General features: G+C 45.1%; 1 protein-coding gene across 1 annotated transcript; it reads right to left on the bottom strand.

Annotated features, from left to right (window-relative positions):
• Positions 1-9,644: 9,644 nt before the first annotated feature.
• On the bottom strand, positions 9,645-22,151 carry MEFV (MEFV innate immunity regulator, pyrin). Its single transcript, XM_007453499.1, has 9 exons — positions 21,866-22,151; positions 18,800-19,618; positions 16,464-16,843; positions 15,953-16,048; positions 12,660-12,890; positions 12,220-12,242; positions 10,241-10,356; positions 10,032-10,064; positions 9,645-9,676 (listed from the first exon to the last, which is right to left on the bottom strand). The coding sequence occupies exons 1-9, from the start codon at positions 22,140-22,142 to the stop codon at positions 9,645-9,647; spliced, it is 2,007 nt and encodes a 668-aa protein (XP_007453561.1). The 5' UTR covers positions 22,143-22,151.
• Positions 22,152-22,744: the final 593 nt, after the last annotated feature.

Here is a 22,744-nt window from a genome sequence, read left to right as displayed (position 1 = left end):
CCTATTGGCCAACTTCTACACAGAGGTCTGGACCGGCCATCTTATTTTCTCAGGAATTCTAGCTGTCCATCTCCGTTACCGTCCTCAATTCGTCTTTTCTTTCTGCCTTGTTCCCATACTCGGTTCATTTTCCAGTGAGGCAGTGATCAGGAATTGGGGCCACACAAGAGCAGGGATTACCTTATTCTTCTTTGTAAACGCCAGCCTCAGGCAGGATGACTAAAGTGAAAATATGAGTTCTGTTTATTAACGGTAACTATAGGTGAGTCACTCAGCTGTGATCTAAAACATGTTATAAAGAGAGTAGTGTCAAAACCGTGTGGCAGGGGCTTCCCTGGTGGCGCAGTGGTTAAGAGTCCACCTACTAATGCAGGGGACACGGATTTGAGTCCTGGTCCGGGAAGATCCCACATGCGGCGGAGCACCTAAGCCCGTGTGCCACAGCTACTGAGCCTGCGCTCTAGAGCCCCTGAGCCACAACTACTGAAGTCCTCGTGCCTAGAGCCCGTGCTCCTCAACAAGAGAAGACAGCGCAGTGAGAAGCCCACACACCGCAATGAAGCATAGCCCCTGCTCAGCACAGCTAGAGAAAGCTCTCGAGCAGCAACGAAGACCCAACACAGCAATCAATCAATCAATCAATAAAATGAAAAAGAAAGAAAGAAAAAACCGCGTGACAACAAAACTTAAAAAAAGAAAAAAAAAAACGAATACCTCTCTTTCCAGACATCAAAATTACGAGAAAAAAAAAAAACCTTCTTTAGTCAAAGCAGTGTAGTTTGAACTACACGTGAATAAATAGAACAGTATAGCCAAAATTGATCTGAATATATGTCGACCTGTATGCAAGGATAGCATTTAACTTGGTGCTAGCAGAAATTATTCTTCTGGGGAAAAAGGCTCTTGTCTTTACACTACATACAAAAAGATGGAATTTAAGAGCCAATGAAAGAACACTTAAAAGAAGGTTAAATTTAATATTGAGGCAAAATAGGAAACTGAGGTGCCTTAAAGTGAAATATAAGCTTGTGTGACTGTATTAAAAAAAAAACTTTAGAAAACAATATTAATAAAATCAAGCAGTAGACTGGGACATAATTGTAGAAGATAAACCAGATAAAGACTAAGGCATTCCCAGCATACAAAGAGCTCCTGCTAACTGACCAAAGACTGAGGCAAAAGCTATGGAGTATTTCCAAAGAGGAGGAAAACTAAATGGTCATTAACATTTGAAAAGATGCTTAATGGGAATTCCCTAGTGTTTCAGGTGTTAGGAGTCTGCTTCCACTGCAGTGGGCATGGGTTCCACCCCTGGTTGGGGAACTAAGATCCTGCATGCCCCTTCATGCAGTGTGGCAGAAAGAAAGAGAAAGGGAGGAAGGGAAGGAAGGAAAGAAAAGAAAGAATGAAAAGATGCTTAGCCACTTTGGAAACAGTTTGGCAGTCTTTCAAAATGTTAACATAGAATTACTTACTATAGGATCCAGCAATTCCATTCCTAGGTATAAACCCATGAGAAGTGAAAACTTGTACCTGAATAGGTACATTATTCATAATGGCTGAAAAGTAGAAACAACCTGTCTATTGAACAGATTAACAAGATATAGTAGATCCATATAATGGGTTATTAGCAGTAAAAAAGGAACAAAGCAGTGATACTTGCTGCAACATGGATGAACTTTGAAACATTGTGCTAAGCCAGAGAACCCGGTGACACAAGACTTTGTGTAATTCTTATGTGAAATGTCCAGAATAGGCAAATCCATAGAGATAAAAAGGTTAGTGGTAGCCAGGGGCCGGGGGCAGAGGGGAATAGCAAGTGAATGCTAAGCAGTGCAGGGTTTGTTTTGGGGGTGATAAAAATGTTCTGGAATTAGTGGTGATGTTTGTACACATTGTGGATATACTAAAAACCACTTAGTTGTGTATTTAAAAGGGTGAATTTTATGCTATGAGAATTATATCTCAATTAAAAAAGACCGCCAGACAGGGAAAATTACGTCCTACAAATACAAATGTTTAGTATGTAAAATATTTATGAAGAAGTACTACAGACAACTAAGTTCAAAATCTAGAGTCCACATGGCAAGTAGTTAAAGGACCTGTACCATTTTTATAGACTTGATGGAAGCAATTTTCATATGTTGAAGTATAGGGAAGTCATTCTGGCTTATACGTGATTTGGCTTGACCTTTGTACTAACTAGAACAGGCTTGCGTTATGGCCTGTGAAACATACATTATACATCTGCTTTAAACATTTTTTTTTTTTTTGCGGCACGCGGGCCTCTCACTGTCGTGGCCTCTCTGGTTGCGGAGCACAGGCTCCGGATGTGCAGGCTCAGTGGCCATGGCTCATGGGCCCAGCCGCTCCGCGGCATGTGGGATCTTCCCGGACCGGGGCACGAACCCGTGTCCCCTGCATTGGCAGGCGGACTCTCAACCACTGCGCCACCAGGGAAGCCCTGCTTTAACCATTTGAAAAAAGAAAAAGGAATACAGTTACCAGATTGTTTAGAATGTCCACTTTGAAGGTAGGGATCAGTGCCCCCCTTCCCCGCCCCCATGATGCCAGTGCTGGTACTCCTTTGAAGATGAAGTTCTCTTCCCAGACACCAAAGTCATGCTAACTAGCTGTGTGCATGCTAATCTGTCCCTTTTGAAGCCTTGAAGGAATGTACCTCTGTCATGTTTGATGTTGTTCTGACAAGATATAAAACTGTGGTTCAGGTATCCAAAATAGAGCCAGGTGGGACTTGTCTGGTGGTCCAGTGGGTAAGACTCCATCCTCCTAGTGCAAGGGGCCTGGGTTTGATCCCTGTTTGGGGAACTAAATCCTGCATGCATGCTGCAACTAAGAACCCTGCATGCTGCAAGTAAAGATCTAGCACAGCCAAAATAAATTAAAAAATAAATATTAAAAGAAAAATAGAGCCGGGTGGCAATTGAGATGTAGTTTCAGACATGTGGCTGCATCATTGAGACCCTGAATTTTCTGAACTGTATCAAACTCAAGGATACCACAAGCCATTTTCAAAACAGTATCTGCTAGTAGCTGCCAGCTGCAACCTAATGGTCCAACGTTTCCCCTTGTAACTTTGCAACTATTTTGGACCCCAACCAGTCCATACTTAAAAAGCACTCTTACTTCTTGCCAGCTTCAATTGTAGTTCTTTTTTAAAATTTTTTTTATTTTTGGCTGCATTGGGTCTTTGTTGCTGCACGCAGGCTTTCTCTAGTTGCGGCGAGCGGGGCTACTCTTTGTTGCAGTGCACAGGCTTCTCATTGCGGTGGCTTCTCTTGTTGTAGAGCATGGGCTCTAGGCACGCGGGCTTCAGTAGTTGTGGTACATGGGCTGTAGAGCACAGGCTCAGTAGCTGTGGTGCACGGGCTTAGTTGCTCCACGGTATGTGGGATCTTCCCAGAGCAGGGCTCAAACCTGTGTCCCCTGCAGTGGCAGGCAGTTTCTTAACCACTGCGCCACCAGGGAAGTCCTCAATTGTAGTTCTTGACATACAACATATGTAGCTTTGCGGTTTTTGCCTATATGAGCCTCCCCTATTTTCTAGTCTGATGGAACACAATTCAGGTGCTTCTTAAATCTGTATCTTCCAGGCTGTAGTCCTCAGTTTGGCTTGAATAAAACTCTTTTCTATTACTACTATAATTGTTTATCAAATATGTGTGTTTGGGCTTCCCTGGTGGCGCAGTGGTTGAGAGTCCACCTGCCGACACAGGGGACGCTGGTTCGTGCCCCGGTCTGGGAAGATTCCACATGCTGCGGAGCGGCTGGGCCCATGAGCCATGGCCGCTAAGCCTGCACGTCCGGAGCCTGTGCTCCGCAACAGGAGAGGCCACAGCAGTGAGAGGCCCGTGTACCGCAAAGAAAAAAAAAATGTGTGTTGACAGAATGAAGCAAAAAAGTAGAAATACACATGGAAAAATTCATAGCCTCATTAGCAGGTAATGAAATAAATTAAAACAGGTAAAACCTCATTACATCTCTATTACATCAGCAAAAATTTTAAACGACAAACATTGTTTTGGGCGTGAAACATTCTTTCCAAATTTTGTATGGCCACCTACTGCAAGTGTTATCAAATAGCTCACATTCTGGAACAATTTTAGGAATAACAGGAGAAAAAATATGTGTATGGGGAGGAGGTGGCAAAAAACGTACACCACCACCACCAACAACAACAAAAAAAATATATATATATATATATACAACACGCTGTTTATGGAGTGATAGCAAGGGAGAATTGGCAACAACAAATGGCCAACGATAGGGAACGGCTAAACAAATAGGGAACATGAGCTGTGCCAGCATGTGGATTATGCATGTAGAACAAAGCTCCATGAAGAAAGCGAAGCATGTGTTTTGTGCTCTGGTCTCAACCATGGAGAACCTAAGTCCAATCTAGGCTTACTGTGAAGATGGGAAGAGAAGTTGGGGTAGGAGGAGTTTGGGGTTCAATCTTCATTTGATCCTCTGTTTTTCTTTCCTTTTTTTTTTGGCCATGCCATGTGGCATGCTGGATCTTAGTTCCCCAACCAGAGATCAAACTCATACCCCCTGCAGTGGAAGCATGGAGCCCTAACCACTGGACTGCCAGGGAATTCCCAATTCTCCTTTTCTCTTACATCCCTTTCTATGACTCTTTATTTTTTTGTGTGTGTATGTGATAATTTTTTAAATTGAAGTATAGTTGATTTACACTGTTGTGCTAATTTCTGCTGTACAGCAATGTGACTCAGTTATACACATATATATTCTTTTTTTAAATATTCTTTTCCATTATGGTTTATCCCAGGAGATTGGATATAGTTCCCTGTGCTATACAGTAGGACCTTGTTTTTTATCCATTCTAAATGTAATAGTTTGCATCTACTAACCCCAAACTCCTAGTCCATCCCTCTCCCTCCCCCCTCTCTTTATGTCTCTTTAAATGGAGGATGATAGAGGGACATCTGTGAACTAGAACACCTAATATTCCACAGGCCCACAGATTTGCAGATACAGCTCAGTACAGAATAATGTGACACTTCGGATGTGTGTCAAATGTTTTTCCATGACAGCAGCCCCATCTTTTTCTTGGTCTCCTGTAGGGAAGTGGGATCTCACAGTAATCAACTGAGTGACAACAAATGCAGTTACAACTGCATTTTCTAATGGACTTATTTATGGGGCCCAGCCAATAATTCTAAGAACCACAGTTCATTAATACAGGTACAAAAGTGTATTATAATAATCCAGTCTGCTTGTTTTTTCCTAAGACTTCCTAAGTCCTCAAGACAGGGAGGATATCCCATAAATCAACTTGATTTAAACTTCCTCTCTGTCTCCCTTTGTTTCATCTCTCATTCTTTCTCTAATCTTCCTCTCCCCACTGTCTTATCTCCTTCGGACTATTCATAGAACAGATATTTAGTCTGGCCATAAAATTATGTGTTAAGGATATTTTTCCAAGTGATTTGTCTTAGCCATTTAGTATAATATCCCTGAAGTTCTAACAAGGCAGCTCCTCAAAGACTAGCTCACTAGCTAGGTAGTAGCTCTATCGATAGAAACTTGATAGGTGAATTGTATAAAATCCTCAAAACCCTAAAGTGTCTTGTTTCTGTTCCTTTGGGAGGTGAGGATAGTCAGAGCAGTTTTTGGAGATGCAGGCAGGTTGACTCTGATTATAGCCTGCCAACAGGAAAATGTTGAAAGACCGGAATTGGGTTAACCCAGTGCACTAACCCCCAGTTCCAGAAAAACAGGAGAAACCTGGAGAAAAACTAGGAGCATATAGGAACTTCCCTGGTGGCACAGTGGTTAAGAATCCGCCTACCAATGCAGGGGACACGGGTTCCAGCCCTGGTCCGGGAAGACTCCACATACCATGAAGCAACTAAGCCCATGCACCACAACTACTGAGCGTGCACTCTAGAGCCCACGAGCCACAACTACGAGCCTGCATGCCACAACTACTGAAGCCCATGTGCCTAGAGCCCATGCTCCGCAACAAGAGAAGCCACTGCAATAAGAAGCCCGTGCACCACAACAAACAGTAGCCCCCACTTGCCGCAACTAGAGAAAGTCTGTGTGCAGCAACGAAGACTCAATGCAGCCATAAATAAATAAATGTATTAAAAAAAAAGTTAAAAAAAAAAACTAGGAGCATATAGTGGTGTCATCCTTCATCCCTCTAAGCAAACAGAATATTACTGGGCAGTATCCATAATGTGAGTGCACAGAAGGTCACTTTTAAGTGCACACACCGGACAGTGTAACATCAAACAGATGAACATTCTACGAAAATTCACAATTCTTCCATCAATTTAATATTCCAGGAACACAGAATGGATAACTTTTATCGCGTGGGCATTTAACAGTAATGCAATATATGATCAAAACAAATTCTAGTCCTTTAGAGTTCCAGCCTTTGCTGAAATGATTAGTCCTTTAGATCTATAGAAAAAAATATACTACAGAGAATACCATCTTATATACCAGACTCTTTGTAACAAAAGGCTTTGTTAGTACCTGCAGGCTTAATCATTGACTCTGTTAAAAATGATTTCTTTTTTAAAGTGTTTTTTTTAATTAATTAATTAATTTATTTTTGACTGTGTCGGGTCTTCGTTGCTGCGTGAGGGCTTTTCTCTAGTTGTGGTGAGTGGGGGCTACTCTTCTTTGCAGTGCACGGGCTTCTCATTGCGGTGGCTTCTCTTGTTGCGGAGCACGGACTCTAGGCGCATGGGCTTCAGAAGTTGTGGCTTGCAGGCTCTAGAGCGCAGGCTCAGTAGTTGTGGCGCACAGGCTTAGTTGCTCCGTGGCATGTGGGATCTTCCCGGACCAGGGCTTTAACCTGTGTCCCCTGCATTGGCAGGCGGGTTTTCAACCACTGCGCCACTAGGGAAGCCCTAAAAATTTCTGCTTCTAAGTGATTTTTCATCTTGAGACTTCAAAAGACATTTTTAACAATAAATGAAATAGAAATGCTCAACTAAAGGAAGTCATATTTGTAGCATTTAACTAATGGTCTCATACTGCTTCCTCTTTTCTGAGTATAATTGGTAATTTTCTTACTTAGCCAGACTCAACTGTCTTATAGCTTTCTGATTTCCACTGCAACCTTGGAGAATACAACCAAAACTATGGATCTTATTAATAGTAGTTTAGACACCCACTAGAGAAAACAATACAAGCAAAGTCGTCTTAATCTCACCCTATAAAAGCCCTCCTACCCCTGGCAGAGTCTCAAAATGGTTCATCCTGTCTCCTCGGTGGATACTAAAATCTTTCATTGTTGCCCTGTAGGCCGACATTCTCTTCCTGCATCCCTGTACCCTAAACTCTGATGCTCTGTGGTGGCTCCAGCATGATATGGACTGACATCGGCATGGTTTTCGTCTATGTAATGACTTACTGAAGGCGTTCATGGGATTTTTTTCAACGTCTTTTTCTGTCCATAAACGATTTTGTTTCCCTTACCACCTACTTTAATCTAGCTGAGAAGTCTTGATAGTTTAATGGGTTTTGTTACAAATTCACAAAATAATCGCTGAGTTTCCTGAAGTGATAAAGGTATAGCTGTTTTTACTCACTCTTCCAGCTCTCAGGCAAATAGAAACTGCAGACATATACAGGGTTTGGTCAAAGATCAAAGCGTAGTAGCTCAAAAGTATTCTTTCCTACTTATAATCAGCAAGTCATTCTAGGCAGAATTCTTCTCTATTCCATAGCTTTATGGTGATGATTAACTAAAATAAAAACATGGAACTAAGCACATAGTAAATGTATAATAAATATTATTATCATATATTACACTCTTATTATAGTCTACTTGTTAATAAGAACAAGAACATTGGATTTCAACCATGACTTTAACTCTACTTCCTGTGAATGATAACAAGCCACTTAACCTCTATTTGCCTGCCCTGAAACACTTTACTAGCTCTCCCTGACAGCACAATGAAGTCCAAATTCCTATGCATAGTGCATAAGGCTCTTGACAATATGAGTCTTGAGTTTCCATTCTCATACCACACTGACATACCATCAAAAACCCATCAAGCACTTCAAATTGTCAGTCTCATGGTGCTTCATATTGTGACACTTCATATGCCATTTTTCACTTAAAATGCCTTTTCACCACTCCTTTTCAAAATAATTCTTAGTCATTAAGACTCACTTAAAGTACTCTGTGAAATTCTCTCAGAATCCTCTATTCAGTTACTACTTGTAATATGCTCACATATTGTTCCAATATATATTTATATATTAGTACCTATGTTGCTCTGGGCTTATACATTTACTGTTCAGATCCTTACTACAGTTAAGGTTTTCACTAAAAGGTAGAAGTTTTATCTTGCTCTCTCTGTAATCTCAGCAACTGGTGCTGCTTTTAGCCCAAAATCAGTCCCCAAACACTGGTAGAAAAATAAGTAAATGAACAAAATGCATTAATTCCAGGCCTCAAAACTCTCATTTGTAAAATTAAAAAGTTATGGTTAATGATCATCTATGTAAGCTCTATGATGTTATTATTCATAAATAATTTTATTTATTAAAAAAAAAGGGAGGATAGAATGAGGGAACACATCCTTGCCATGGAGTCCTGAGGGAAAACGAAGGTGGGCTCTCTGTCTCAGGAGCATCTTAGGGTGCTAATTCATACAAGGATTTATTAAGCAACAGCTGTGTGCTTCCTTCTCTGAAATCCATGGCATGTCATCAATACATGTGTTCTCTTTACCCTTGGTTTACCAATATTTGTTTACCCAGCTTACTTCTGCTTCTGTTCCATAGGCTCCTTGAGCACAGGGCCTATTCTCTTATTGATTATATTCCCCACAGCAGCTGGAACCCAGTAGGTGTTCAATAATGATCATTGAATGTATGGATTCAAGATACAGGGCAGGAGCCTGAAGAAAGATGCAAAGTGTTGGATATTCAGTGAGGCCCCTGGCCACCCACTGGATGGATATTCGGAGGATCCATGTTCTCTCCATCATGTGTCCTGGGGCTGAAGATAGGTTGAAGGGGCCCAGAGGAAAAGAAGACAATGGATGTTGAGATGTGGGATTTGGCTGTCACAGTATAAAAGGAAATGTCCCCAGTCTTGTAGTTCAGGAAGATGCCCACATGCCTGGGGGGCTCCCTCATCCGGGTGGAGGGAAAGTTGGACGTCTGGCATTAATTTTACTTCATCATCATTTCTACCCAATAACTATTCTCTGGTGAGAGAGCCATATTCTCCTTGCTGCTCGTGGCTGCCTTGCAGACACCCAGGACCCACCCTGTCTTGTCTCCCACCTTCACTTCTCAGTAATGGCAGCTAGAGAGCAAACTCAGAGAGGCCAGGGCAATGATTCAGCTATAGAATCTTTCTGGACTAGCAGGTAGATGGTCCCACTTTTTTTCCAAGTCTCACACTCTTCAAGTCATCAGAGAAGATGAAAGATGAGGTTGGGGTGGGCAGCTTCTGCTTCCAGAATCACATTAACTGCAGAGAGAATTAGAATTCCTAGCTTGAGGTCCATGGGCAACACCCCCACAGGGTTCTCCCCACATCCGAGAAACGTGGACAGGGTCATTCTTCTGGAATGCACTGGGGGACAGCACAGGGACCCAGCAGGCCAAGTCTACTTGCCTCAGGGTGCCTGACCACCAATCGGTTCTGGAACTACAGAGAAAAGGAGATGGGAAAAATCCTGAGCATTCCCATTCAAAGGGCTAAATCTACCCTGGTCCCCACAACAAGGAAAGACAGTGACTCCCTCTCCCTGCTCAGGACTCGGCTTCCTCTGCTTGGATATAACCCCATTCCTCTCTGGTACCCAGGCCTGCCTTGGATACTCTGTACTCTGGTGAGTTGACAGTCAGTGACCCTGGCACAGAGCCTGTGAGGACTTGTCATGACTTTGCTCCCACCTTTGTTACAGGTGTTTTCTCTTTTCTAAATAATTCCCAGAAATCAACAGCACAAGGGAAAATTGCAGTAATCCCTGGCCAACACATACTACCACCACCGGACTCACCGTTGAACATTTCCATTTCTGAACGCAGGGTTTCTAAAAGGAGAAGGAGTTTGAGTTAGGTTCCCAGATAGGGACAGGTCTGGGAGGGGCTGAAGGCAGAGTCAGAAAGGCTGTGGGGGATGGAGAAGGGACACCAGGGGGCTCCAGGCTACGTGGCTTTCAGGGAGGATGTGAGCAGGCGCCTCCCATCTTCCCACAAGCCCACCTACCCAAGAAGTGCCTCATGCGCTTCTCCACAAACTCTGATTTCTGGTAGAGCAGGTGGATCTTTTCTTTCACCTCTGGAGGGGTGGCCCACAGCTCAGGGACAGTCACCTTCTTGGCCCTAGAGACAAAAGATTGTTGGCCAAGGAGGACTGGAGCATGGGGGTAGCTCAGGGTCTCATGAGCTGGAAGGGAGGTGCAGCCTCCACAGGGCACACCCAGTCCAGCCTTGGCTTCTCAAAGAAAGTTCTCCCTGGGCTTCAAGTTCTAAACACTGGTCCTCAACTCTGGCCATGGATTGGCATCACCTGGGGGAGTTTTAAAAACCACTGGTATCAAAATCACAGTGAGTTTTGATAATGGCCCTAAAGTGGTACTGATGTTGAAATGCTCAGCCCAGAATTACTTATGTCAAATTAATTACACTTCCCTGAGTCTTTTTCTTTCTATTGAAATAAAAATGATATTAAGTGAGAAAAATAAACACAATGAGATACCACTTCACAGCCATTAGGATGGCTACTATTTTAAAAAAATAAAAAATAACAAGTATTAGCAAGGATATAGAGAAATTGGAACCCTTGAGCATTGCTGGTGGGAATGTAAAATGGTGCAGACACCACAGGAGATAGTACTCTAGTTCCTCAAAAACCTAAACATAGAATTACTGTATGATACAGCAATTCCACTTCTGGGGATATACCCAAAAGAAGTGAAAGCAGGACTCAAACAAATATAGGTATGCCAATATTCATAGCAGCATCATTCACAGTAGCCAAAAGGTAGAAGCAGCCTAGTATCCACGGATGGATGAATAGATAAACAAAATGTATATACACATGATGGAATATTATTCAGCCTTAAAAAGGAATGGAATTCTGGCACATTTTACAACATGAATGAACCTTGAAGACATTATGCTCAGTGAGGTAGGTCAGACACAAAAACACAAATATTGTATGATTCCACTTATATGATGTAGTTAGAGTAGTCAGATTCATATAGACAGTAGAATGGTGGTTGCCAAGGGTTGGAGGAGGGGAGATTTGGGAGTTGTTTAATGGTATGGAGTTTCCATTTGGGAAGATGAGAAAATTCTGGGGATGGATCATGGTGATGGTTGCACAACAATGCAAATGTACTTAAAGCCACTGAACTGTACTTTTTTTTTTTTTTTTTTTTGCGGTATGTGGGCCTCTCACTGTTGTGGCCTCTTCCGTTGTGGAGCACAGGCTCCAGATGCGCAGGCTCAGTGGCCATGGCTCACGGGCCTAGCCGCTCTGCGGCATGTGGGATCTTCCGGTTCCGGGGCACGAACCCGTGTTCCCTGCATCAGCAGGCGGACTCTCAACCACTGTGCCACCAGGGAAGTCCTGAACTGTACATTTTTAAATGGTAAATTTTGTTATGTATATTTTACCACCAAAAAAATACTTTAAAAAATTGATGCCTGGGTTGTACTCCTGAAGATTCAGGTTTAATTTGTCTGCCGGGACCTGGATGTCAGGATTTTGTAAAGCTCCCCCAGGCGATTGGAAGGTCCAGCCTCTTCCCCTCCCCTTCCCTCCCCTCCCCTCCCCTTTCCTCCCCTACTCTTCCCTCCCTTCCCCTGCTTGCTGGGCTTAGCAGATCCACTCCTGGAAAGTGCTTCCCTCGCTGTGGCCACAAGCACTCCTGCAGGAACAGTTTTCATAAGGCGAATTGCATGGGACACAGTCTGTTAGGGGGGTTTCTTATGAAGCCACCACCACACAACAGGCCATGTTCATTTGGTCCAGTCTTTGACCCCATGCTCCCCCTCCTGATTGTGCTCCCATTCTTGCTACACAAGTCCAGAAAGGCCTTCACCTTCAGAAGCTGCAGGAGATGGGAGGACCCAGGGAGGAGCCACAGGCCCCGGGTTGGGATCATCTCCCTCCTAGGTCTGCCTCCCCAAATGCTTCCTGCAAGACACCCAAGGGATCATCAGGGGACCTCTTGGTACCTGTGCAGGGTGACTCTGATGTCCTAGGAGAGAAAAGAGGGAAGTTCTGTATTACCAGTCTCATAGGGGCTGTGCTGACTCCTTGGCCTCTCCTCCTGGGCTCCCAGCCCCACAGTGTCAGGAAAAATGGGGCACCTCTCCCCAGTTCTAATTCTAATCTGCTGAGGTGGCATCCTGGCTGGGGCCTGCACATAACTGTACCCAAACTCTGCTGATCTCTTCTGGGAGATGTCACAGGATCCCCTAGATACTGGGCCATCCTGGGCTCCTGAGAATTCATTGAAGGGGCCTGGGCATTGTGGGGTCACCAAGACCAAGTCCCACCCCTGGCCCTAATGGCCTCATCCACTGGTTTGGGCAGAGCTGATGGCAGTGCTGGGAGCCCATGTCACCCTACTGCACACAGTGGATGGGGGAAGGCCAGGCCCAGCCACACTTACCTTCATAAGCTCCCATTCTGGCTGGCACTGCTTGGCCTCCAGCTCCCCAATCAGCTTGTCGAGAAGGGCGATGTCCCTTGTCACCCGGGTGCCATATGTCTCCCTGACTTGGCCAATGGTCTGGCCCAGCTCCTCCAGACAGGCCACAAAGAGCTGCTCTTGCTGCTCTAAAAACTGGCATAACTGCTCCAACTGGTACTGGATTCTCTGCTTCTGGGTTTCAGCTTGTTTCTGGGGAACAGAAGTCAGGGAGGTGTAGGGGCCTATGCAGTGAGGTAGACGTGTGTGCCCAGGGAACCCGCAGAAGCCCACCTCCTGGAGGTTGGTAAGAGCAGGCTTCCTCAGCCTCTTGGAGGCCTGAATTCCAGAGTAGGAGGCAAAATGGACTGGAACCTTCCAGAACAGGTTGGCTTTTGGAAAATGCCCTAAAACCTGGTAAAATGGATTGAATTGTGTCCCCTCCAAAATGTATGTGTTATAAGTCCTGACCCCAGTACCTGAGAATATGATCTTATTTGGAAACAGGGTCATTGAGGATGCAATTAGTTAAGATGAGGTCGTGATGGAGTGGGGTGGGCCACTGGAGTGGGGAAATTTGGACACAGATACACACACATGGAGAATGCCATGTAAAGAGACACAGTGGGAAGGAGACACCTAAAAGCTAAGGAGAGAGGCCTCGGAGCAGCCTTCCCTCACGGCCCTCAGAAGGAAGCAGCTCTGCCAACACCTTGCCTCCAGAACTGTGGGAGGCATACATTTCTGTGGTTTACGCCGCCCAGTTTATGGTACTTTGTTAGGGCAGCCCCAGAACACTAAGATAACTGGTGTCACCTTCTTCCTTCCTTGAAAGGCAGCCTGAGGATTGCATATGTCTGGAGTCATAAACAGACAAGGTCAGGACCACAAAGTCTCCAGGAGGGAGAGTTCTCTCCACTCCCTGACAGTCTCAGACTGCCCTGAAAGGGGTCAGTCAGTCCATCTATTTGAACGCAAGTGAACTTGACTTCCAATATTCTTGCACACTGGCCAACCACGACCTCTTCTGCCGTCCTCTTTCTCATCATCACTAAAAAGCTTCTGTGGACATGTGAAGTGGCTCTAGGGCATATTTCCTTCCTCCAAGGAGGGAGAGGGCCCTTCAGATCTACTAGGACTGGACAGAAGAAATCTCATTTTTGGCTCAAAAGGACAGGATTAAGTCTTTAGTTCTTTTGAACCAAAAAAGTTTCTTCACCTTTTGTCGTTGTTGTTTTTAACATGGGCACATTCATTTATTAGCTAAACTGATACACACAATTAACAAAAAAATACTAGTGGGCAGAACTCTCGTGTAAATTCCAGAGAGCCCAGGGCCTCACAGGATGCTTCGTGGATGTTTGCCCGGCTCCTGTTACCCCGCCCACCGTAGTCCCTTAGTCGACACACGAGAGTGGTTCTGATGTTGCTTGGTATTTTCTTGTAATTAAGGAATAAGACTATAGACTCGATGTGTGTGGAATCTCACTCCTTCCTGTGTGACATCAGCAACCCTGCTGAATCACGTCCTGGGTTTCAGGTGCGGAAGAGTATTCTCTCAGTCTTTAGAATGGAGCACCGCAGACATGCACCTGTGCATCTGGTCTGCACAAGTCACACTTTCTCCAACACTTTCTAAGTCTAGACAATCAACAAAACAATCAGCTAAGGCTGGGCTGTGGTATTTGCCATTTCTGTGGTGTTGATATTCCCACCGTGGCCAATTTCAAGTTTCCAATGTGATGTTCCTAAACATGGAGTCTGGAACACTTCTTGATGGCAGTAACGTGGACTTTTTTTTTAAGAGGACAGGTCAGTTGTCTCATTCAATGGCTTATATTCTAAAATTCTATAATTTTTCTCATGATTAAATTCAGGAGAAACATTTGGGGCAAGAATACCATAGACCTAATGCCATGCTCTTTCTAGCATACCCCACTGGGAGGCAAAGACTGTCCAGTTTGCCATCACCATTATAGTCATACTAGGATTGATGCTTGGTTAAGGAAGCGTCTACCAGATATGGCTACTGTAAGTATATATTATTTCCTTTATAATTCCTAAGTAATTTGGGGAGTGGTACTTTGAGAGTGTGTAAATATCCTGTTTTCTAACGATTTTCTCTAAAAATTTTAGTATCTGTTGCTGATCCCTGTCGGTGTCAATTGTATAGTGGACATTTTCTAATTCAATTATTCTTCTATACTTGTTTTATCTGGGTTTCTGCTGTAAAGAAGAGCTTTCCCAGCCCCTTCCCTATGATTAAAAAAATTTTTTTTAATTATTGAAAAAAGGAGGAGGAGAAGGCAAAGACCTGAAAACAGCATCTCCTTTCCACAGAGCCCGTGTCACTGTATCTTAAGGGAAGGCTGAACCCTCTTGTCTCCCTGGGTTTCCCTGATCAGCCCAGGCTCCTGCCTCACCCTCCTTGGGGGGGCACCCCTGACCTCTGCTCCATCCACAAGTTCCAAGCCACCTGGGATTATAGGAAAGGGTTTTCATTTTACTACAACTCAAGAGTTTCCCAAAAGTCAGACACCTGGACCAATGCCACCCTCCTCCCATTCGGCCCTTTGTTATCTTTGCCTGTTTCCCACTGCAGTGTGGTGGGTCCCTGAAGAAGTTTGGAACTCAGAGTGGGAGACAGGATCCAACCAACAGAAATGCACCAGATAAATCAAGGCTCTGGGGGTAGGCTCCTTCGCATGCAGGGAAAACAGGAGCAACTTAACGCATCCGAGTCTGGACAACAGCTTAACAGGAAGGCCACTAAGTTGTACTTATTGAGATCTGTGGCATTTCTTTAAAACCACAGTTTTAAAGAAAATGTCTACTTTAAGCATTTGAATTTTAAAAATCAACATGGTTTTTGTACAAAAAAAAGTACAATAGACCACAACAATTATAAAAACAATACAGAGGAGTATTTAAAGTTGAAAAGTCTCTCCTCCCCTTTCCTCAATCCCATTCCTCAGCTACAGCCACTGGCATTCGTTTCTCTAAACCATTTTGTGGTGAGTCTAAGAAAGCATGACAGGGTCCTGGGAGATGCCACTTCTTGCTGGAGGTGGTTTCCCTCCCCAGGGACAAGCTCATCCTTTGACACCTGTTATTCCCTGCCCCCCAAGAGCAGGTGATTCTAACTATGTGATCGGCTCTGCTTCCCTTTCAACCAGTACAGGACATCAGGGACCCCCTGCTCACTCTCGGTTCCCTCCCTCCTTCTGCAGGGGTGAATCCAGGCAAAGACTGGCCACAGACCACCCTAGCCTTACCAGGGAGTTTGCTGTCTTCTTATCCCCGTGAGATCTCTGCTCCTCTCCAGATTTTCTCAACTCCTTCAGATGCTCCAGCTGCTTCTGAATTTGTTTCTGGAAAAAAAGAGCACTTGTCAAAGCTTGAACTTGGCTCCTGCCATCTTGGTGCCAACTCTAGATGGGAAAACTTGCTTCAGGGAATAAAGCTGAAGGTGAGGCAGGCAAGAGCACAGGGAGAGGTACCCAGGAAAGAGGAAGAATGAATCCATCACACCAAAGGAAGCAGAGCCAAGAGGCAGTGAGAAAGATTTCTAATGACCTCTTGTGAGCACCTGGGTTCAGCCATACCTAAAGCTAGATTCCCATAGCTGCATGAACCAGTAAATCCCTCTTTGCTGGCTTACTTTGTATTGTGTTTGCCATTTACAGCCCAAAGATGCTGGCCAATGCACCAACTCCCAGGGTTTTGGGGGAAATGAAGCAAGCCCCGATGTGTTCAAGTGAAGGACCCCAATGCAGGAAGCCCTACCTTGTATTCCAGGGCGGCCTCCTCGATGGGGCGAACATGGTGGCCTCGGTGCTCCTGACTCAGCCCGCAGATGAGGCAGATGGGTTCCCCATGGTCCTCGCAGAAGAGCAGCTGGACCTGCTTCATGTGACGCTCACACTTTGGCAGGGACTTGGGGCTCAGGCTGGCCATCTGCAGGCCCTCCTGCCACTCGAGGCTTCCATGGCTCTTCCCCGGGAGCAAGTCCTGGCACCGAGGGCAGCTGGATGAGTAGCCACGTGAGGCCTCAGGATCCCTAGAAGCGATGGAGCAGCTGCAGGAAACATGCACGCAGCTGCCACCAACCCGGTCTCCTTCCTGGGCACAGCAAAGGGGACACACAGCCTTGTCCTGCAGTCTCCCTGGGGACATAGCAGTGGAAAAATCTCATGAGTGACAAACCCAAGATGTTACCAAGGAATGCTGCAAATCACAGCTTAGCGAGAGTCTGTGCCTGGGATACATACATTCTCGGTTAGACTGAGGCCCCTCCCTAGCTTGTCCTCCCCCGACTTCCCTCCAGCGAAGTAGCAAAGGAGCCACTGGGACTGAAGGCTAAGGGCTAGATTTCATACCAGTCCTGAGGATTGGAATTCTTGGGCATTTATCCTAAAGAAAGGCCTTTTGCTACAAATTCTATGCCTTCCTCCTGCACGCACACTGATAACAGGTGATATAAAGACAGTAAGACATTCTGACTGGTGTTTGCCACTTAACCACCACCTAGACTGCTCATAACTTGAGTAGAGCTCCCAAGGGATGGTGACTCGCTCCTGGCCAGACTCCCAGCCCCTAGCAGAATCCCTGGCATGTGGTGAGCATTTGGGAAGTGCGTGTTGAATGAAGGAATGAATGGGCCACTGCTCACATCCAGATTCAGGAAGCATGAAGTGAAAGTAAAAAAGGGGACTTTACAGTCTGAAGGGTATAGCCCACTATGATGACCTACAGCTATGACCAGCTCTGCCCCAAGACCATAGCACAGCTTCATAAAGCAGAAATGACAGGAGATACAGGAGGAATAGAAACGCACTCAATCCACGAGTCCCCTCCTGCCTCCTCCCTCTTGCAGGGTCCCAGGAATTCATATCACATCTGCAAGTGAGACTGCAAGCTCCCCAGTGACTGTTTTCCCCTCCTTCCCTTGTGATAGTATTGATTGCTGTCCATATGGCTGCTCCCCGCCACCACCCAAAAAAAACTACATTTCTTAGCCTCCCTTGCAGTTAGATGTGGTCATGTGACTCCAGACATACTTCACTTCATTGCACTTTATTGCCCTTCACAGACTCTTTCATTTTTAAGAAAATGAAGGTTTGTGGCAACCCTGTGTTGCCAGATGATGGTGAACATTTTTTATCAATAAAATTTTTTTTTGTGATAAAGTATATTTAAATTAAGGTAGGTACATTTTTCTTTTTAGACATAATGCTATTGCACACTTAATATAGATGATAGCATAGTATAAACATATGCACCGGGAAACCAGAAAATTCATGTGACTTGCTTTACTGCAATATTTATTGCAGTGGTCTGGAACCAAACCCACGACGTGCCTGTACATTCTGGCCAAGAGGAAGTAAATGGAGGCATCACGAGCAGCATCTAGAAACTTCCGAAAACCTTCCCTAAGTGATACTATTCTCCTTTGTCCCTCCATCCTGCTGCCTGGAATGAGGATGCCACCATCTGAGACCACGACCTTGAAAGCAAACTCCATAGAGCAGAAAAGCAGCAGGAGCTTGGGTTCCTGACCATGGTGTACCACATTTGTCCTGGACCTCCTGTGTGTCATTTATGTGAAAGAGGAACAAACGTCTATCTTGTTTCAGTTATGTTATTTTGGCGTTTCTGTCATTCACAACCCATCACCATTCTAATTTCTGCCTCTTTAGTAAAAGAGACCTAGGACTTTAGCCAACAGCTCCCTCCCTGCCCAGACAGAGGCAAATAGCAGAATTGCAGCCCCATGATATACTGCCATGAGGTATTGTGAGAAGGTGATATTTGTACCCAGTCTTTCTCAAATGTTCAACCTGGGGTCCATGAAGCCCTTGGGAACTCTAAAGAAGGACTTCAGAGTGTCTAAGAACTAACTAACTGAAATGTATGCAACATTTTATGAAAATGTGCAGATATGCATTTTTCAGGAATCAGAGCCTACATCAGATTCTCAAAGGGTGGAGGACCTCAAGGGGGACCCAGAGATCCAGTGAAATGAATACAGCGGGGATAAAAGCAGGTTTGCAGGGGGAAACCTGCAAAGGTCATCATTCCTAAGGATGCCAGGTCTTCTGGATTCTGAGGTCCTTTCTTACCTGAAGATGGAGGGACTTCTGGATTTGAAGGATCATGGAGCATACCACCTACCACCTCCTCCAAGGTCTTAGAGGTCTTTGGAGCCTCAGTTCCACTCTTCTCTGCAGGTACTGTGGACTCTGGATGCTCCCAGATCTTCTTTCCAGCCAATGATACACTGGAAAGTGTATTCCTGAGTGCTACCCCCTCCAGAGTCATGGCGTGTTCTGGATTCCTGGATCCTTTCTCTGCAGCCACAGTAGCCCCTGTGTTCAGAGTGGCTGCTGAGCCTGGATTCTCACTTCTCATTTTCTCTTGAAGCAAAAGAGTTTCAGGGTTGAGAGGTTCTGTCTCTCCTGAAGAAATGGTAAATTCAAGACTTTTGGGTCGCTTCTTTCCTGAAGGTAAATATGCTTCAGATATCTTAAATTCTTTCCTTCCCAGGGACCCAGCAAACGACCCACTGGAGAGTCCTTGGAGCCTTCCTGCAGAGCTGGCGTTCCTGCGCAGCCTGACCCCCACATTGCTCCCCTTCTCCCCCTGTGGCTTGATGGGAAAGGGGCTTCTCTTGGAAGACAGAGTTGTGTTCCTGGCCCCTGGCTTGCCCTGCACATCCAGGCCCTCAGAGCCTTTCTGATCTCTCCGTTTGCCCAGAGGCTTCTTCTGGGGCCCCCTTCCAGCCTCGGACTGGATGGATGGTGGGCAGCCAGCCCCATCACCACTTTGTCTCTGCTTGTCACCTTCCAGGCCATCTGGTATCTTCAGACTCTTGGGCTTAATCTCCCCAGAGGAACCAGACATTGCTGAACTGTCTGTGTCACTTTCTTTTACCTGACACCCTGAAAAGACAATGAGATGGAAAGGCATGAAAATGTCCAGTGCTCAGGTTCAAGGTTTGGGGGAAGGGAGAGAAGACAGAATCCCTTTGGAAATTAGAGAAGTTCAGGACATTCTAGACAACAGCAGTCAATTACCATTAAATAAGAACATACTAATTATCTGCTATCTTATTTCTGAAATAGTGCTTTTCAAACTTTTTAGGCAGGAGAACTTGTTTCCAATATAAGGTCTTACATAGAATTCTTAATATATAAGTGAAAACCCTAGTTTATGGGTGTACATTTGTGTGCGATTTACAGATCTACAAAACTCACTTATCAGTCAATAAAGATCAGCACAAAAAATTGAAATCGGGGTCATGAAGGACAGTTAAAACTTCAGAAACTAATTTATTTTGGTTTTTTTCCCCCCTTTGGTTTCATGAAGTGAAGAAAATCCTAACACACAGATAAGTGTAAATGGTAATTTTTTTTTTTTTTTTTGCGGTACGCAGGCCTCTCACTGTTGTGGCCTCTACCGTTGCGGAGCACAGGCTCCGGACGCGCAGGCTCAGCAGCCATGGCTCACAGGCCCAGCCGCTCCGCAGCATGTGGGATCTTCCCGGACCGGGGCACAAACCTGTGTCCCCTGCATCGGCAGGCAGACTCTCAACCACTGCGCTACCAGGGAAGCCCAATGGTAACTTTTTTTAAAAGACAGCTTGCCTGGAAATTTCAGAACAATGTTTAATTAAACAGAAATGACAGGAAGGGCTGAATTCCAAGGTCTCCATAAAAAGGAGTTCAAGCATGAACTGTCACACTGATGGCCTCCAATATTTTAAAATTTGGTTAATCACTCATTTTAATATGAATTTGTTAGTTTTGTAAGTTAATTAATAAAATTTGAATCAAGTATTTGCTAACATTCTAAAGAATCCCTGAAATGTCTTCCTGGGATACAATTTGAAAACCACTACTTTAATAAAGAAATGAAAATAACCTATAATTAGCACCTTAATTTTTGGTTTGAAAAGCCCTTATTAAAATTAAAGTTGCTTAAAACACTTTGCTACTGGCTTTCTAGGGAAAATATGTTATGAAAACTGGCTCAAGAACTGGTAAGAAACCCTGAAGAGATGAATAACCAGATTTTAAAATACAAAAAATTAATTTTAAAATTCTACTCATCAAATTACACCAGACTCAGATTACAGTTTAGCTTTATCACTCTTTCAAAGAGCAGAGGATTTTTAGGTTATATAAACTCTTCTACCTCATAGAAGCACATGGAAAGCATTCCTAATGTATTCTTAAAGTCTAGAAATAGAAGAAAATTTCAAACATCAAAAAATAGTTTTTTAGGGCCTCCCTGGTGGCGCAGTGGTTGAGAGTCCGCCTGCCGGTGCAGGGGATACGGGTTCGTGCCCCGGTCCGGGAGGATCCCACATGCCGCGGAGCGGCTGGGCCCGTGAGCCATGGGCGCTGAGCTTGCGCATCCGGCAACGGGAAAGGCCACGACAGTGAGAGGCCCACATATCGCAAAAAAAAAAAAAAAAAAAAAATAGTTTTTTAAACTGATCACAGATTAGCCCCTCCACCCCAGATCTCCAAAAAAAGTCTTTAAAAGCGGAAATCAAATAGGCCACAGTCTTTGATCACAATGTAATAAAATCAGAAAGTTACGGCAAGAGTAGCAGAAGAAGGATAAGGAAGGAAAAAAGGAAAAGGGAGAGAGAGAAGGAAGGAGAGAAAGAAAGACAAGAGGAAAGGAAGGAAGGAAAAGAAAAGGAGAAAGTCCTTTTAGAATTTTAAAATATCTCTGTAACGTGTTAGAGAAGAACTCAAAACTGAAATGAGGTGGATAACAATGAGATTACCCATCAACCCTCTTGACAGGAGTGGTTAGTTTCTGGCTCACCCAAAGATACTCATCTGTAGGTAAGTTAATGACAAATGAAGTGAGGAATTCTCTACCAACAGACATCCAGCTCCTGCCTTTCCTGATCCTGCCCCATAGTCAGAACCTCATGCTTCTGGGTTTTTTTTTTAAAAAGCCATTGAGAGCCTTAGCTTTACTCCAGCTTCCAAGACCAGAGAGGGGGAAAGGACTTGCTTGGTTAAAGTCACCGGGGTTGTTGCAGACCTCGGACTCCTAACCCCCAAGTTAGGACGCACTGGCCGAATTGGTCCCTCTTGTACCTTCCACCCCACTCTGCAAACAGCCAGCAGTCGCAGTGGGAGAGGAGGGCGCGTGGGGCCGCTTACCTGGGCCAACTGCACTGTTGAGCTCCTCTGCCAGAAGGTGCTGGTTGATGGCCCTCAGGACCTGCAGGGTCAGCCGCACGGCGTCCTCCTCCCCATAGTGGGTGACCAGCAGAGTGGCCAGCTTCACTGGCTTGGCTGTCTGGAGTTGGCCCCGGGGAATCCGGGAGTGCTCCTTCTCCAGGCTGGTGTTCTGCAGCTTGAACTTGAACTTCTCAAAGTCATAGGGCACCAGCTCTTCCAGGGAGTACAGCAGATGGTCACTACGGGTCTTGGCCATGGCATTGATCAGGAGAGACTGGAGGCAACTGTCTGGCTTCTGAGGGGAGAAACAGCTGTCTGTCCTGGAGCCCAGAGGGAGACTAAGAAGCAGCTTGTGAAATAACGGAAAAGGCACAGGAAATGGTCTGTGTTTTGGTGGGAACTGAGAGTAAGGCTGTGAGTATGTCATTGTTGGTTCGTATTCTCTTTCTTACAGATTCAGAGGCTTTTCTAGCTGGGAGGACTCAATGTCTTGTCAGACACGTGGTCGTCAGCACCCAGCTCTCACTGACTTGGGCTGGACTGCATAGTGATGGATGAGTCTTTGAGGAAGGGTCTGGGATTGGATTCCAGATTCTGGATCTTCGGGCAGGCAGTCAGATGCTTCCCTCTCCCCTCCCAGAATACGGGGGTGGGAGTGGGGGGAACAGAGCCCCTGGTCCCATGCTGGAGAGAACCATGATGAGGGTCAGCCCCTCTGGCCAACTGCTCTCCTCCAGACTCTTGGGGTTTTATTGACCCTCTGGAGCCAATGACAGGGGGATGAGGAGCAGCAAATACAGCCCTGCAAGCTCTGCCCCTCCCTGCCCAAGAAGGCAGGTGAGGCCAGAAGGGCACCAC

This window comes from Lipotes vexillifer, unplaced genomic scaffold, assembly GCF_000442215.2.
Source record: "Lipotes vexillifer unplaced genomic scaffold, Lipotes_vexillifer_v1.1 scaffold914, whole genome shotgun sequence".
NCBI classification, from domain to species: Eukaryota; Metazoa; Chordata; class Mammalia; order Artiodactyla; family Lipotidae; genus Lipotes; species Lipotes vexillifer.
This window is presented reverse-complemented; position numbering and strand designations above follow the sequence as displayed.